The sequence below is a fragment of the Sminthopsis crassicaudata genome, chromosome 3 (assembly GCF_048593235.1).
Source record: "Sminthopsis crassicaudata isolate SCR6 chromosome 3, ASM4859323v1, whole genome shotgun sequence".
Classification (NCBI taxonomy): domain Eukaryota; kingdom Metazoa; phylum Chordata; class Mammalia; order Dasyuromorphia; family Dasyuridae; genus Sminthopsis; species Sminthopsis crassicaudata.
Window position 1 is genome coordinate 83,375,749 of NC_133619.1, and position 19,349 is coordinate 83,395,097.

General features: G+C 33.5%; 1 protein-coding gene across 1 annotated transcript in view; it reads right to left on the reverse strand.

The window, feature by feature from the left end:
- Positions 1-19,349, reverse strand: part of LOC141561885 (aldehyde oxidase 2-like) — a 76,195-nt gene that overhangs the window by 3,854 nt on the left and 52,992 nt on the right. The window contains exons 24-26 of the mRNA XM_074301970.1: positions 16,286-16,351; positions 15,987-16,175; positions 13,547-13,714 (exon numbers count right to left, since the gene is read on the reverse strand). Of these exons, the coding sequence (XP_074158071.1) occupies positions 13,547-13,714; positions 15,987-16,175; positions 16,286-16,351 (423 nt within the window). The remainder of the gene's footprint in view (positions 1-13,546; positions 13,715-15,986; positions 16,176-16,285; positions 16,352-19,349) is intronic.

The following is a 19,349-nucleotide window of genomic DNA, read 5'->3' on the forward strand; positions in this document are numbered from 1 at the left end:
CTGATTACACATCCTCCCTGGCTGCCTTTTCTAGCAATGGTTGTACTATTGTTCATTCCTCCCTCCAAATGAGGGAACTGGAATTACTACTCCTTGCCTCCAAGTTCTCCTTCCAACTACTATCCCTGGTAGATTTCCCTTTTTGAGATACATATCTATCACATAATCAGATCTTCATAGCTATTGTCTATTGTGCTCCAGAGCAGGACAAAGGACTTTCCTTAATAAATTCAGTGTCTGGCTCTTGTCTTTCTCTTCTTCCTAACTCCTGCCTTCATAGGAGGAGACTTCAACTTATCTATCAATGCTTTCTCAGGCCCTCTGACCTCAATTTTTCAATTTATTGATTTCACATGTCCTATCCACTTTGGCCACAGAGATAGTTATACCTTGATTTTTCCATCACCCACAAATGCTCTACTTGCATGTTGATGAACTCTGAAATTTGCTTATCTAACAATCTATTGACATTCCACTTCTTCTGCCTTGCAACTCTAACCCCTGTTCTTCATCACAATTTCTAATCCTGTAACCTCTCAGTTCTCTTTTAGGTCATCACCCTAGCCACCCTACTTCATTTCCCATATTGACTGCATGGTGAACTAGTTCCTTTGCTCCCCTTATCCTGTTTCTAATTTTACCTTATTAAGCCTTAATGCTATATCACTGCCAACATCTACTGCTGTTACTCCTGTACATATACCGATTCAGCTCATTGATAGAGAAAATAAAGATCTACTACAAATTTATGTTACATTACTTCTACTGGACCCTTACTATTGCTAGGCAATCCTAATATATCTCTCTAACTCACTATCCCACTCATTACTAACAGAAGAGAGTCATGGAAAGATTTGTGTGGACTAATGTACACGGGAAAGTGAGTAGAACTATAAGAATAATATATGCTATCAACATCAATATTCTAAAAATGAACAATTTCAAAGATATATAACTGATGAAGAATGGAATCCAGAAGATCTGTGATGAAGCCTCCTAGTCAACTCCTGACAGAGGGGCAATAGATTCAAGGTACAGAATGAAAAAAAAAAAACATGTTTTGAATACAATGAGAAAATTTGTTTTGCTTGAACTATGCCTATTTGTTGCAAAGAATAGGGGTGGGAGGGAAAGAAAATAGATTTCTGTTAATAAAACAAAATTTAATTTTAAAAAAGAAAGCTTAAATCCTACTTTCTTTAGGAGGTTTCTTTTCTTTTTTCATTGTTATAATACTTATTTATTATGAGGCTGGGGTTAAGTGACTTGCCCAGGGTCACACAGCTAGGCTGTGTTAAGTGTCTGAGACCAGATTTGAACTTGGGTTCTCCTGAATTCAGGGCTGGTGCTCTATCCACTGCACCACCTAGCTGCCCCTAATTTTTTTTTAAATTAAAGCTTTTTATTTTCAGAATATATACATGGATAATTTTCAGCCTTCATCTCTTTAAAACCTTGTGTTTCAAATTTTTTTTTCCCTCCCTTCCCACCAGCTCTCCCCTGGATTGCAAGTAATCCAATATATGCTAAACATGCACAATTCTTCTATATATATTTCCACAAATATCATGCTGCACAAAAAAAATCTGATCAAAAAAGGAAAATGCAAGCAAACAATAAAAAAGTGAAAATGCTGCATTGTGATCCACACTTAGTTCCCACAGTCTTCTCTCTGGGTGCAGATAGCTTTCTCCATCACAAAACCATTGGTAGGAGGTCTTTTTTTTTTTTTTTTTTTTTATCCAATCCCTGACTCCCTTAACCAGTACCTCTTCTTTCTGAGATTATTCTGTATATATCATGCACATATATATAAAAACAAGGATTCTTTATAAATTTAACCTATTAATTAGTTATATAAGACCCATTTACAGGGAAAAGATCTGTGAAAAGCTTAAGCCAAGTCTGGATTCTGTAGTAGAGTTCATCATTTTCGAGATTGTTAATTAGGATTAATATTTCTTTGCATGTTTTGATTAGAGCTTCCATGGGCCATAATTTAAATTTTCATCCCCTTGGAATATGAAGACTTAAAAAAAAACAGTACTAGGCCTAATAAGACAAACACCCATATTTAATTATATATTTTAATTATGTATCCAAATCCAGAGATTGTCCAAACATGTTAAAATATTATTCTTGGTTTTCTCTTAAGTACCCATTGTGACTCATGTATCCTGAGGATCACAAGATCATAGTGCATATCATGTAGTCCATATATTCTGGATTGGTTTATTGCATCACCACTCATAAACTGCTGTGGTCAGATTTCATCAGACTGTGTAGGAAGAAAAATATATGGCCCTGACATGTGGTGGTTCTAGGATAGCCTGTAAACCATCTTTCAGGGTTGACAAGATATTTCTTACAGCCAAGAGAAGTTTAAGCCTGTGGGCTGCTGGCATTGCTAATCAAGCTCTGCTTGGATAGTTATAGAATTTGGCTATAGAGCAGGCAAGCTGGACTTGAGTGTCATGGCAAACTTTAGTGCCATGTGCAGCATGTATTTAATTTGGTTGATGGTCTTGAAATGGGACCTATTCAAGTTTTCTGATCATTTTTGTAGGACCCTTCCTATAGATAGAAGCAAGAGACAAATAAGGGATGGCCACTGTTCATTTTGCTATCATTCCCCAATGGTTTTGAATCTACAAATATAGAATCAGGGAGAGAAAATGGGTTTGTAGTATTGAGCTGCCTTGAAGCTGTTATTGGCCATAGTGAGAGCAATTATTGCATAAATCTAGTGTCTGACAATAGCAGATTAATTAATTGTTGATTGGTTGATATCTAAATTTTTAAAAACTCCAATAAAACGCTAAGAATAAGTTAGAAAATTGTATTCTATTTAAATCTTTTGATGGAAATAAGTAGTCAAGACCAGATCAGAGAGAACTGGAGGTAGTCAGAAGAGAATGTAAAGGCCTGATCAGGGTAAAACTAATTTATCAGGTAAAGTTTCCATTCATGAGAGAGGAAAGGAACAAGCATTTATTAAGTGCTTATGATGTGCCAGGATCTGTGCTAAGTTCATTACAAGTAAAATGTCAATAAACAAGAGATGGATCACAATATAAAATGAATTATTTTGGTTATATTAAATTAAAAATTTTTTGTATAAATAAAACCAATGTAACCAAGATCAAGAAGGAAAGTAGAAAATTGGGGAAAAAATTTATAAACATTTTGTCAGATAAAGGTCTCCTATCTCAAATACATAAAGAACTTTGTTGTACCTATAAGAATGCAAATCATTCCCCCCTTGATAAGTGCTCAAAGGATATGAATAGGCAATTTTCCAAAGAAGAAATCAAAACGATTCATAGTTATTTGGAAAAATACTAATAATGCTTAATAATGATTTATTATTAAGGAAAATCAAAACAACCTTGAGGTATCATTTTATACTTATCAGATTGGCTAAAATGATTGAAAGAGAAAGCAACACATGTTGGAAGGGATGTGGAAAAATTAGAGTGCTAATTTGCTGTTGGTAGAATTGTTAACTGATCTACCATTTGTGGGAGCAATCTGGAATTATGCCCAAAGAGTTATTAAACTGCCTATATAGTTTGACCCAGCCATATCACTACTAGATATATTCCAAAGATGATTAGGAAAAAATAAAAAGAATCTATGTGTTCTAAAATATTTATAGCAGCTCTCTTTATGATGACAAAGAACTGAAAATTTCAGGGATGCCAGGGAACGGCTAACCAAATTATGATATATGATCACAATGGAATACTACTATGCTATAAAAAATGATGAGCTTATTGATTTTAGGAAAAAAAAACATGGATAGACTTGCACAGAATAATCAAGAGTGAAATGAACAGAACCAAGAAAACATTGTATATAACAACAGCATTACTCTTTTAAGAACAGCTTTGAGCAAGTCATTTTGACTAATAAATCCTCAAACTAATTACAAAAGACATATGAAGGAAAATGCTACCTTCATCCAGAGAAAAAACTGATAAATAGAAGTAAATATAGAATGATTTTACATACATATGCATGTGTGTGTATGTGTGTATAGAAGGGAAACTAATCTATGGGAGTAAAAATGGGGATCAAGCTAGAAGTACTTAAAATTACTACTAAGCAAATCTCTTTAGAATCATAACTGGCACCACTGACCACATGCCTTCTTATGTTTATAAATTATGTACAGCCCTTTTAATAGAGTTCCACTTTTGTTGAGAAAGCAATTTAATGGGAAAGAATGCTTAACTTTGTTCTGTTATTCACATCAATGAATTATTAGAGTGCATGAGAAAAATGCTGAATTTGTAGTTGGGAACTCAGTTGAAATACTGATCTATTACTTTCTATCCATGTCCCATTGGGCAAATCCCTTTTCCCCTCAACCTGTTTCCTAATCTATTAATTAAAGAAAGACTAAATGACATCTGAAATCCTTTCCGTCTAAATTCTATGATCTTTCATGCTATAAAGCCTAGCAGTTTGTACTATGAAGTCATTATCTAGGTACAATTTACATGGATTGGAGCTTTCCCTCCCCTGGAGGGAAAGGAATATATACATTATGGTTCCTGCAAATGCCACTGACCCAGCTCCTGGGATAGTTGTCAGATACTTACAGGACAGATAAAACCTCAATAAAACCTTAATGCACACCTTAGTAAGTGGATTTTTTAATTCTGGAAAAGAAGAAACTGGTAGATTCTCTTTGCTGATATTTTATTTTGGGTTTAACCTACCTACTCACAAAAGAATTTGAGGAAACACACAAATAAGCAGTACTTGTTTAGAATAAAACCAGAATAAAAAACCATTAAAAGGAAGAGAGGAATGGATTTTGCCAGGAATCATCTGAGATGAGCTAATTACTATAGTTGGCCATTGAAGGTAGCCCTAAGTTTCCTGGCAGCTAAGACAAAAAGGGAAACAATTAGATACCACAGCTCTTTTGTCTAACAAAAGAAAGTAAACAAAGTTGTCACTAAAGACTTTTTTTTCCCCTCCCTTGGTTGAGTACTAAATCAGCTTTGACATTTACTAGCTGTATGGCCCTGGACTGGTTATTTAATTCTCTGAAGCTGATTTTCTTCCGTAAAATAGTGGTAATTTTAGAAAATGATGATAGTAGTAGTTTCTTTACTTGTATCTAAGGGTTATCTAAGGTTACTTTGCAAGCCCCAAAGCACTGTTTAAGTGTGAACTTATGATCTGTTAACATACATCCTTGTATAAAGAATTCTGACTAATAGTGCATATTATTAGTGAATCATAGTCTTACAGTTGGAAGAGACCTCAGAGTCTCTAAGTTTTATTGGAATAAAGACTGTGCTTGCAGATCTCCTCTAAGGGATCCCTCAGACTTGATGAAAAGGCTTTTAATAAAAAGAGAACCCATGATCTCCTGAGGCAGCCCATTTTACTTTTGAATAGTTCCAATAACTAGACAGTTTTTCCTTACATCGAACCAAAAATATGTCCCTATTACTTCTATTCATTGTTTCTAAATCTGCCATCAGGAGCCAAGAAAAAATAAATTTGTAGCAAATTTAATCCTTCCAAGTGGCATTCTTTTAAATATTAAGACACAACTCTGATGTGCCCTCTAAGTATATTCTTGAGGATAAATATCCAAATTTTCTTTAATGGATCCTCGTATAGCCCATCATGTTCTTCACCTACTCTGGACCTGATCTGCTCATCAATGGCTTCCATAAAAGGTGGCATCTAGAATTGAACATAATGCTAAAGATATAGGCTGATTAAAGTACTCTCTATCAGAACAATTACTTCCCTAGTTCCTCGATACTATATCCTCTTTTTGTGTAGTTTAAGATTGCCTTATCTTTTTTTGTGAACTATATTACACTATTGATTCCTAATGAGCTTTCAATCTACAGAGATAAACTATTGACCAGTATTGCCTTCCTTATCTTGTACCGGTGAATTCGATTTTTTTAAACCCAAGTGAATGACTTTATATTTTATGTCATTATGCCATTATTATGTCACTGATGTCATCAGTATAGGAAATGGTTGGTGTAGAAATTTTTTATTCCGATGTTGATTAGAAAAGTCTATAACTTATAATTTTAAAGTTGCTTGGACCCCTGAGGCATTAAGTGACTTTCCCATAGTCACACAATTTGTATGTGTGGGTCTGCACACAAGTCTGCAATTTTAATCTTAAGTTTTTCTGACTCTTGAGGGCCTGTACTCTATTACTCCATATTGCCTACTTATTCATATTAATTGTCATCTTATTAGACACACTGTAATATCTAGCCTACAATCTTTTTGGGTGATGAGTTTGCCACTCAAAGTATTTAGCTATTTCTCAGTTTTGTGTCTTATGAAAATTTGATAAACAAGCTATTTATGCTTCTATCAAAAATCATGGATAACAATGTTGAACACCTTAGAGCCAAGTCAGAACGCAGAGGCATTATACTAGATATATTCTATTGTTGAACCATTAATGTCTACTAATTAAGTCAAGTCATTCAACCAGTTGGAAATCACCTATTTTATCTGACCCACATCTGTTTTGTTTTTTTTTTTTTTTCACAAGAATAGGATGACAGACTTTGTTAAATGGTTTGCTAAAATCTAGGTGAGCTCTATAATACTTTCTGGACATACTAGTGTGTTCTCTATATAAAGGAAATTAGGTTAGCCTGGAATGACAAAGTTCTTCATGAAATATCCTGTTTCTTTGTGATTACTACTTTCTTTTCAGATATTCACTAGCTATTCCTTTAGAATGTATGATAGAATTTTGCCAGTAATTGAGTCAGCCTTTAAAGCTTATAATTTCAGACTCCTTTCTCTTTCCTTTTTTTTTGGAAGAAATTTGCCCTTCTCTCATTCTGCAACACCTTTCTCACAATCCATGATTATTCAAAATTCACTAACAGTGGCTGAATAATCTTTACATCTCTAGTATTTTCTTAATACACAAGGATGTAAATCACCTGGGTCAGTGATTTGAATTTAAGAACAGCTACATGTTTTCTTCCTATTTCCTTATTTATATTGAGTTTCAGTTCCCTTATAAACCATTTTTCCCCTTTCCAAGACAGAAGTAGAGGTGAGTATAAATCTTGTTCTTTCCCTATGCTGAGTTTTCACCAGCTCATCCATTCTGATCAATGAGTGGTTCTATCCTTCTTTTAGTATTTCTTTATTTTTTTTAAAGTAAAGTTAAACAATAACAGCAAACCAAACTCTTTCATGTAATCTATTTAAGTCCTCAAGTTTTATAAAAATTATGGTGCACATTTCTGGTTTCAATCCCTTATAAGGGTGAATATATAACATGAAAACATAATTCAGTATTGGATCATATAAAATGACAAATATGAGGAATTCAAAGAACATGATATAAACATGATGATGGTTCTGATAAAATCAGAACCAGAAAAAGAATATACAGAATCCTGCTATCTGCTGTCTATAGACCCGCAGTTCACTTTTCCTCCTTCCTCAATGAGTTTGCTACATGGATCACAATTTTTCTCTCCTCCCTGACTCTTGCCGTCTTAGCATAAATACTGACTCTCTTTCAAACACCATAGCACTTAGTTCCTCAATTTCTTCAATTCTTATGACTTATACCTCTACCCTACTACAGCTACACACAAAAATGGTCAAACCCCTGATATTGCCATCATCTACAAAATACATCATTTCCTTTTAAATTCCAAAATCTCCTTATTTGACCAGAATAAATTGACTTTTCACATTTTTCCTCTGCCTTTCCTCATCAAACCCTACTCTGTCTACACTGTGATCTCCAGTTCCTTGATACTTCAATTCTCCCCCAGGACATTTCCCCTGCACTAACCACTCCATTTTCTCCCATCTTGACCCCTTGCTGAATCAATTTAATTCTATACTGTTCTCTTAAATCCCTAGTCCCCTTATCATTTCACCAATTGTACCCTACTAAGTCTCAGTCTTGGATCAATCCCACTACTTGCTGCCTTTGCTCCTCTACATGTATTGCTGAACAAAAATGGAGAAAATCAGCAGATGGACAACATCACTCCCCTATTCCACTTAAGATCCAGTGACACTAGGCTCTTGGCTATTACTCTAAATAAGATATTCCATCTCTTAGCTTTGAGCATTTTCTCTGGTTGTCCCCCATCCCTGTAATATCCTCCTTCTTCATCTCTTCTTACTGGCTTCCTTTAAATCTCAACTGAAATCCCACTTTTTATAGGAAATCTTTCCCAATTATAGTTAACTCTTCCACATGTAGACTTTTCCCATTGAGGTTATGATTCATTGTGGATCAGCATTAGAAATTAAATGGGAATTTTTTGGTAGTTTTGTGGAAGCTGCAAATGAAAGCTGGTTGAAATGGAAGTTGGTTGAAGGCCAGAAGATGTCACAGAATAAACTTAGAAATTAAGAGATACATAAAATATATGTATAGCATGATGAAATATCAACCCAAATTTTACAATAAGGCACTGTAAACATCCTGTAAAAGAAAATGAAAAAATTCAAACTTCTTCTCTGGTATGAAGGGAGGACAAAAATATTTGATGGGAATTTTCCAGATCACAGGGGCTCTCAATCCCTGGAATGTGAAAGGGATAATTGTATTCTTAATTCTAGTGTCTTCCCTCTTGTCGATTATTTTCAATGTATCCTGAATATAGCTCATTTGTACATATTTGTTTGCTTGTCTCCCTTATTAGATTGTGATATCTTTGAAGGCAAGAGCTGTTTTGCTTCTTTTTATTCCTAGTGCTTAGCACAGTGTCTAACATATAACACATGCTTATTAGATATTTATTGACATAAGGAATGCAATAATTTAAGTGACAACATTAAAAGGAAGATGAATTCAGATGAAATGTAATAATCAATTTTGGTTACCAAGAACAGATGAATAAATACTTCTTAGTGGCGATATGCTGAATTCTGCACATGCTGTCAGGAACATTTTTTTTTGGTTGATTTTACTTGTTTTTCTTTGACATAAGGGATATTCCAGATGTGAAAGAAGCAAAGTTATCATTCACCTGTAAAGTTTAAGAGTCTGATTTGTTTTCTCACCTATACAGATGGCCAACTGAATTCATCACAGAGTTGGCTAACAGTATGTAGCGGGAGCCCATTTTTTTTCCTTAAAAAAGAACTTTGAGTTTTCTTAAGCCTTTGTGTATGTACTTGGAAAAGACCTTGGAGTGCTGTGCCATTTATTACATGACAGAATTGGCTTTAGCATGAAAGACTTTTAGGGAAGGTTCTATTATCAAACTCTCTTATCCATAATAGACTCTAGGGACCATATGATTCTCTGTGGCCTTAGGAAAAGTGATATCACTCTTCAGTTCTCAAACAGATGAATTTCTATGAAATGGAATGATTATTCCCTGTAAGACAAAAATATTCATACTAGCACTTTTTGTGGTAGCAAAGAACAGAAAATAAAATGGGCACCCATTATGTATGAAGTGTTGAACAAACTGTGATAGATGAATGTAATAGACTCCTAAGGTGCAGCAAGAAATTATAAGAAATTGAGAAAAACATACAAGACTTGCGTAAGCAAATGCAGAGTGAACTAATAAGCAAGATAAGAACTTTATACACAATGACTACAGAATTGCAAAGAATACTCAAAGGAAGCTGAATCTTTTTTAATTGTTTGCCTAATTTTGGCCCCAAATGACAGACCACAAAATATCCCTCCTCCTGGTGGGGTACAGAATGTTGTATGTACTGTCAGGCATGGTTTATAGAAACCATGTTTAGTTGTTTGGTTTTGTTTGTTTTTCTTTGTAAAAAGGAAGAGTTCAATGCAGCAAGGGTGGGGAGATATATCTGGGAATGATTGCAATGTAACAATAACATCAATAGAACCACTCATTTTAAAATGGAAGGGCTGTACTAGATTATTTCTTAGGATCCTTTTACTTCTAATAACCTAGCATCTAACTTTTCTACCTACAAGGGTAAGATGAATTGGCTTTTTGACATGGGGTTTCTTAAGATTATCCTCTTAAATGCTGGGAAATACATATAAAATATGGGATAATTTTTGTTTCAGTTATATAAATATTGAGCTGTTCCTTCTGATAGTGACTAGTCATCAAATCCAAGTGTTTCCTAAGATGGCTCCCAGAGATAATGTCAGAATCAAGAAAGTGTACTCTCTCTCTCTATATATATTTATTTATGCACTTGCCACATTTGATTTATATTGTATCTGTTTATATACATGTTACATTTTCTGCTACTACATTATAGGATCCTTTTCCCAAAGCATAAATCTAAGAACGTTTCTCCCCCACCTGTACCCATATCCCCCTTTTAAATAAACTCTTTTACCTCCAAGTTATTAAATTCTTGTTTGTCATTTAAATCTCTTTACAACTTGACTCCTTACCTTAATATTTTATATACATACATATTCATGCATGTATCTTCCCTAGTAACTAGCACAATATATTGTACAGAATAGGTGCTCATTAAGTACTGTTAGAGCAGAGAAATAAGTTTTATATTCTCTATCAGTACATAAGAAGAAAGACAGTAAGGGTCAAGTTGAGAAGAGACTTAAATACAAAACAAGAATTTATATCATAACTGGGAGGTAAATGAGAACTATTGGAGTCATATAACCTGATTCACACTTTTCAAATCAAGATTAAGCAATAATTAATCAAATGCAAAAAACATTAGGATATATTGACTAATTCATCAAAAACTTCAGAAACAGGAAAATGAATTTTTTTTTGATAAATAGGAAAGCAAGAATTAAAAAATCAGTGTAAGTAGTATGATGCATAGGAATTTAGTTTTAGTTTATTAATAATAATAATGACAAATACAATAATGCAGAATAATAGATGAAATATAAATAATAGTAATGCTAATTGGACTAACATCTTAAATAAAATAAAAAATTACAGAATGGATTAAAACCCCACAACATGTTATTTACATGAAAATATATTTACTGAAAAAATACTTACAAAAAACATTTAACCCTTGTGTTTAAATAGATTTACAGCTAAGGTAGTTTAATGTAGTGGCAGAAGGTTTAACTTTGAAATTAGGATGAGCTGAGTTTTAGCTTCAGGCTCATACATACAGACTGAGTCTGGACAAGGCATCTATCCTCTCAATGCCTTTGTATCACAAAGAAGATATATATAAATATAAAAAGAATTTTATATACAACATTTATAAGTCATAATTCAATAAAATTAGTAGTAGTTACTCAATCTTTCTTAGCTCTAGTGTTCTTACTAGTAAAATGTGGATAATAATAGCTCTTACTTCACAGGTATATTGAGAATATCTAATGAAATGAAGGAAAGTAAGATATTTTGAAAACCTTAAAGCGAGTTATTGTGATAAATAATAAAAATACAATGAGTAAAAGGGGGTAAACTATCATGGAAACTAAAAAGTAATTACTAAGTAATGCCTGAAGGAGAGAGGAAATTATAGATATAATAATAGAATATTAAAGATAATGATTTGGTATTTTAAAATCTATGGATGTAGCCAAAACAATAGTGCTACATGCCTGTATTAATAAGAAAGAGGAACTTACCAAGAGAAATTTGCACTGGAATTAAAAGATGCTAAAAACAGATTGGGAAAATAGTGATTCATAGTGTTGAATGACTATATTAATTAGAAAGAGAATCTTAGCAAAATAAGTGTGCACTAGAATTAAAAGATGCTAAAAATAAATTGTGGAAATAAAGGTAGAAAAGGAACAAAGACCTACATCAACAGAAAGCAGAGAAAAATAACCATAGTGCTGAAGTTAATATAATTAAAGATAATAAAACAATTGAAATGACACAGAGCTGTTCTTTGAGCTGGAACTGGTAAACAATTATTATATGTAATCTTTAAAAATAGGAGAGCCCAAGTTAATTTTTAAAATGAGACAGGGAAGGTCACAATGAGGATGAAAGAAGGGATGATTATTTACCAAAAGATTAAATGCTAATTTTATATTTTGAAGCAGGTAGGTGGTAGAGTGGATAGAGTACTGGATCTGAAATCAGGAAGATCAGCCTTAAAACCCAGCCTCAGACACTTGCTAGCTGTGTGACCCTGGGAAAGCCACTTAATCCTTTTTGCCACAATTTCTTCAACTATTAAATGGGGATAATGACACCACTTATTTTCTAGTGTTGTTTTGGGATCAAATGAAATAATCTAAAATATTGACTAATGATCATGGTGTCTGGTACATAGCAAATATTTAATATATGCTTTTCCCCTCCCTCTATTCCCCTCATAATAAATCAATAAGCAGATGCCCTAAGTAGATTAATATTAAAAAAGCTAAATCATATAGATCATGAGAAAGCTCCCCTGTACAAAGGTGATCAGATGGATTTACAAATGATTCTTATCAAACTTTTAAAATCCAAATCATTCTTATTTTTTAAACTGAGAAAAATGTTGGATTAATCAGTTCCTTCTATGAAGAAAATAGAATTTTAATCTCTAAGATGAGTAAGAGTGAAGTTGATTAAAAACTATAGGCCAATTTTTCAACAATGGGGTTAATCAAGGCAATTCCAATAGTCGTGATGGAAAATGCCTTCTGCATCCAGAGAGAGAACTATCCAGACTGAATATGGATCAAAGCATAGTCTTTCCATCTTTTTGTTGTTGTTGGTTTGCTTGTTTTCCTTCTCACGTCTTTTTTCCCTTTTAATCTGATCCCTTTTTGCTCAGTATGACAAATATGAAAATATTTAGAAATATATAAATGTTTAGGAAGAATTACACAAGTTTAACCTATATCAGATTGTTTGCTGCCTTGGAGAGAAGGGAGAGGGGAGAAGAGAGAAAAATTGGAACACAAGGTTTTGCAAAGGTGAATATTGAAAATTATCTTTGAATGTATTTGGAAAAATAAAATGCCATAAAATTATCAGATATTCTTAAGCTAAAATTAATGCTCTATCAACTTTACCCTGTTGTTATCTAGAGCAGGCAATTTAGAAGTTGACCTCCTGGTAGCTGAAATTACAAAGACCAGTCTACTCTCATTGTTTCTTACTTCACTGCCCCTGGCTGGGTTTAAAATCTTAACACTGAATAAAAAATTTGTTTTCTAGTTGGGCTTTAGCTTGAATCTTATCTCACACACTTTCACTAGGGTAAATTATTTGATGTTTTTCAGTCACAATTTTCCATCTATATAAAATAGGGGTAATAGTAATAATAGCAGGGTTTCTGTGTAGATCAAATGAAATAACAGAGAAAGCACTTGGCAGTCCTTAAAGTATTGGGAAAATATTATTATCATTATGTTATTATCATATGTTATTGTAACCAGGCTTCTTCTAAATAGATGGTGTTAGAATATGACAGGAAATGTAGAAGCTCTGGATTTTTCTATTTTCTATTTTATCCTACTACATTCTAGCAGAGAATATTTAGTTATTATAAAATTTAATCAAGAATATATTCATTAGGCATCCATTTGTTTTAGGAAATGTTTATAGATAGCAAAAAAGTTTCTTATTTGTGATAGGGAGGGGAAAAGATAATTCCATACCATCTCTGTGAACTTGTCTGCACAGGCCATTCGAATTCGTTCTGGAGTTGCTGGGCTGTTCAGTATAAAGTCATCTGTCAGTCCCCTTTCTTTGCGAGCTGCTGCCACTGCATCACTTATAGCAAAGAACACAGAACATCCCAGGAACATCCCTGACTCACCCACACCCTGTGTGAAAAAAAATTAGAAATTCTTTATAATTAAATTTTAATTTTTATAATTAAGTAAATTTCTTTGGAAATTTCTCTTAAGAAATTAATCTATCTTTAAGAATTCTCAATGCTTTGGTTTATTCTTCCCATGCGAGAATTATCATGATTTGGTTCTTGCTGAAATACCAGTAAGTTAAAGATTAGGTGTTGGAATACTAGTATGTTAAGAGCTGCTCTAAGATGCTAATCTAACTAAGGGTTGAAGGGCTCCATTCTTTCATGAATGAAAAAAAACTATCATACTGTATGAGGATTTATTCTGATGGAAGTGGATATCTTCAACATAGAAAGAGCTAATCCAATTCCAATTGATCGATGATGGACAGAATCAGCTACATCCAGAAAAGGAACACTGGGAAATGAGTGTAAATTGTGAGCATTTTTTTTTTCTTTCCAGATTATTTTTACCTTCCGAATACAATTCTTCCTTTGCAACAACAACAACAACAAAATTCAGTTCTGCACATATATATTGTACCTAGGATATACTATAAGACATTTAATATGTATGGGAATGCCTGCCATCTAGGGGAGGGGGTGGAGGGAAGGAGGGGAAAAATTGGGAACAGAAGGGAGTACAAGGGATAATGTTGTAAAAAATTACCTATGCATATGTACTGTCAAAAAAAGTTATAATTATAAAATTAATAAAAAATAAATTAAAAAAAAAAAAAAAGAAAAACTATCATAGCATATGATATAGAGTCCAAGTTTATACAACCCCAGGGGCCATGGAACAATAAGAGGAAAGACAATCTATTACTTTTTTGATGTGTCTACACAATAAATTATTAGTAGATTAAGGAGAGGTAGGGTTTATACATAACAGAATAACATATGGCTTCCCTCTCTTACTTGATATGCTATGGAATAAAGAATACTCTCTTTGCAATTGGAAGATCTGGACTCAACCTCCAGCCTGAACACTTATTGAATTTGGGCAAAATCACTTAAATTATAGCTTCAGCTTCCTAGCCTATAAAAAGAAAAATTGTTCTAGATGACCTTTAGGGGACACTGCCAGCTCCAGGTCTATGATCCTAGATTTTATAGTATGCACAGAATAACCAGGCTCTTGAGTTTCAGTTGACCATTTAATTCATGTTTTCTGCCTTGCAAAGATTTCTAATATACTAGATTCCTTAAGAATTTAAAGGTATAATCCTTCCTTTTAGAACCTTTATTAGTATCCCATGTATAGAAAAAAAATTGATAAACTGAAAGGGAGAAAATATTTACAAAAGACTAGATTTTTGTGATTTCATGTACTGCTAAATACTTTTGGATTTGTAAAGAAAGGGGCCTCATATATATCCTATTCTAGAGTCCTGTTACAGCCTTTTTCCCGCCCCCAAAATCCTAAATATAGCTTTTGCTCTGAATGAGGGTTCATTGTAACCTAATTTGCCATCTGCACATTGCAGATCTTAAACCTTTCTTTTACTTTCCTAGGAATCATCATGAGTTTATACATTTTGGAGAAAAACCTGAAGAGCCCTCTTTACTCAATACCCTATGAGAAGTAGCAAGGGCTTCTGATCAGCCTTTGAAGATTATTTATGAAAACAGTGCTTTTTATGGAATTGGGGAACCTTGGAGACTCTAGTATTATGGTTATGACACTGATTAGGTTCATATCAGTTACCCAGTTTGGTCTTAGTTTGATAGATAGTCTGTAAAAAAGAGTAAATTGGGATAGATGCTTTCTAAGATGGCAGCTCCAATATTCTCTATATATTCTATTTTGGCCTCTATCATCCCTACACTATGTTAGCTACAAGAGACTATTTCCATTGCTTTTTAAGAGCATGTCATCAGTGCTTACTGCAAGCAGGAAAACATTGTACACAGTAATTGCAATATTGTATGATGACCAACTCTGATACTTAGATCTTCTTAGTAATACACTGATCTAAGACAATTAAAAAAGATTCATGGTAGCAAATAACTAGCCACATCCAGAGAAAGAACTGATGAAGTCTGAAAGCAGATTGAAGCATATTATTTCACTTTATTTTTTCATAGTTTGTTTTGCTTCTTCTTTCAAAATATGACTAATAGGGAAATATATTTTTCATGATTCACATATGTAACATATCAAATTATTTTGGGAGGAGAGAAAAATATGGAATTTTAAAAAAATGAATGCTAAAAATTAGCTTCATCTGTAATTAGAAAAAATAAAAAACTATTTAAGAGAAAAAAAAGATCACGTCACAGATACTTACTTTAGATGAATAGATTGCCATTGGGTTCTGTGATGATGTCAATAAGGAAACATGAAATTCCTCTGGGATGTCTGTAACTGTAGGAATTTTGTATTCATCAGGCCCTTGACAAAGCAATACTCCTTCAGGAGAATATTTCAATTCTTCTAGTGTATAAAGTCCCAAGCCTTGAATGAATGCACCTTCAATCTGCAAAGGGACAATTTTAAGATTTATTTTTTAAATAATATTTTGAGAGCACAGTCATAGCAACAAATACTTTTAAGATAACTTACAGATTTTAATACATTGGTACCTACCTGTCCTATATCTATGGCTGGATTTATGCTGCAACTTGCATCCAAGACAATGTCAGTTCTTATGTTCTAGGGGAAAAAAAAAGTTATACTTAAAAATATTGCATTTTAAAAGATACTTTTCTTTGAAAGAACTCCCCTTCTTCCTAGAGCCATGCCTTAAAGATATTCTACTTTACTGTTTCTTGTTTTTGTGTCCCCAGCATTTAGCATAATGCCTGGCATATAATAAGTGTTTAATAAATGCTCAGTTATTCTATCAATAAAAAGAAATGAAAATCTCCATTATTTGGATTTACTACTCTAGCCTCCTACAAGGAGACATAGCTTATTCCCAAAATGAGTTTTAAAAACTGGAACTTTATTAATAATACAGTCAGATTTGCATCATTACTATATCATAAGCTTCCTAGAAGAGTCTAAAGTCCATATAGAGAGGGACCATACCTTATTTATTGGTCACCTCAGCTGCCATACCTACACATCTGGTACTGTGTAGGACCACTCCTATTCATGTCCTCCTATTAATTTGCCACAAAGGGATTCCATTAATGACTTTGGGGCCCTCTTTGCATTCTCTCATTGTGTGGATTACTGTAGAGAATGTAGGCTGTCCATCACTTATCCCTTACCTTTCCAGTTAGACACTTCTGTGATGACATCTTTTATACTGATACTCTTATATGATTCTCTTTTTTTTGTGTGTGTGTGTTTTTTAGTCTATTCACACTCTCTTCATTATCAAAATATCAGGGTGATGTATAATATGTGCCTAATTATCCTGGGATAACTATAGAAAATCAGACAATAGTATTTATATAATGAATATGCATTTGTTCCTCCTTGAATAGTCTAGCAAAGTAGCCACATCTAAGGGATTGAATTCTATTGAAACTAAAATTAAACCTATGAGTACATATTGACCTCCTTTATTGGGGGAGAAGGGAGGTAGGCCACCTTGAAAACCTTAGCAACTATCACTATGTATACATGAAAAAGGTAAGATTACTGATCCTGTCACTAATTCAATATTATTATGTAACTAATTCATTTTTTTCCCCCCTGAGGCTGGGGTTTAGTGACTTGCCCAGGGTCACACAACTAGGAAGTGTTAAGTGTCTGAGACCAGATTTAAACTCAGTTCCTCCTGAATTCAGGGCTGGTGTTCTATCCACTGTGCCACCTAGCTGCCCCCTATATAACTAATTCAAATATTAAATTACTAGTATATGTGAAAATACAAAATGAGAAAACAACAATCTCAGGCCTCAAAGAGTTTGCAGTTTAATAGAGAAAATAAGAGGGAATAAGACTTACAAATATGATACAAAGTAGAAAGGAGAAATCACCTTCAGCTAGGGGATTCAGGAAAGACTGGAACCTAAATTGTGAGATGAATTTGTATATAGACCACCAACTTTTTGGAGCAAAGAATAGCAAATTTGAAGAAATAATAAAATGAGCTATGGCACCCAATCAAAACAATTCTAACATGACTAAAATAAGCTACTGATATTGAAAATATGTTAATCCAATAATAGAACAGACATCGACAAATTATGATTTAAAAAAAATTAAACTTATATAAACTAATAATCTAGTGAAGAGATTGAAAGAGCTCCTAATTTATCTCAGCCAATAACTTGATCTCTTTGCCAAGGAGAGAGAGAGAGAGAGAGAGTGAAAGAGAGAGGAGAGGAGAGGAGAAGAGAGGGAGGGAGAGAGGAAGAGAGAGAGAAAGAAGAAGGGAGGAAAAGAGAGAGAGGGAAGGAGGGATGACTGCTTAGAAAATAACTGGCTAAAAATATGAACTAACTTGTAAAATCTCATGGAGATACATGATGAAAAATTGTGAGTAGTACTGCCTCATAAAACAGTAGGAAATAATAGGAAGAAAAGCTAATTTATGAAAAACTTAGCAAAGTCTCTACAAAGCCAGAATATCCCTAGGGCATTTAAGGAAAAACTTGGAAGGAAGATGACCAAGAGATGAAAATTAGAAAAGGCAGGTCAAATTATCTTAAACAAACTTTTCTACGTCAATGAAAGTAGAACCATTACATTGAGACTTTGTCCCTGATATGTTGCCAGAGAAAGTTGGAATGGCATTAAGGAAAACAAGAGCTCACAGAATAGGCTTGTGCTGCTATCAGCAGTGCAATTCTGAAGGAATTGATTATAAGATATTTTGAAGAGGAAGAGCACCGATCAATTCCCCCCAGAGTTTGAGAAAATACTCCAAACTATTCATCCATATGCCTGCTTTCATATTGCTACAAAGTCTTTGAGAATAATCTGCACATGCACTGAGGTCATCCTTAATGAACGTACAAGGAAGGAGTAGGCAGTTTTTCACAAATAAATTTTGTAGCAGACCACATTTTCTTAGACATATTTTCTCAATCCTGCAATTGATTAAAAATGCCAAGAATATAAAATCCCACTCAATTTATTGCTTATTGTCTATGAAAAAGTAGTTGATTCAGTAGAAAAAATAATGCCTTAAAAGCTTTTCTCCAACAATATCTCCAATGCAAATAACCAAATCACGTAAGATTTTTTAAGAGATGGGATAATAAAGATAACCTTGTTCAATGACCCTATGACTAAGTGAGTTATAAAACAGCTTGCCAAATGTGTTTGCTGCTGTCAGAGAAGATGTATATATAACACAAGAGTCCAAATGGAAGAAAGATTCCCAATAGAAAAATGAAGTCTTTCAAATGTTCTTCTTTGCAGATGATCTAAAGTTTGTTGCTGATTCTTCTAAAATGAGATTGATAATAATTTTTAAAAGTTCAACCTAACTATGTTCTAGGGAAAACTAGATGAAGAATTCCTATTGTAAAGATTATAATATGCGACTGCTTGCACAAATCATAGAGGTACTTGAGTAATATCTATATCTTGGGTAAGTACTGTGGGTGAACAATGAACTGAGTCTAGAGTTGAACTGTTGGAAAGGAAAAGTTGGATTGCTTTTAGAAACTACTTTTAAACGATCTGAAGCTTTTCTTTGAAATAAAGGCCTATATTTTTAATGTAGATTTTCTTCTGGTGATCTTAT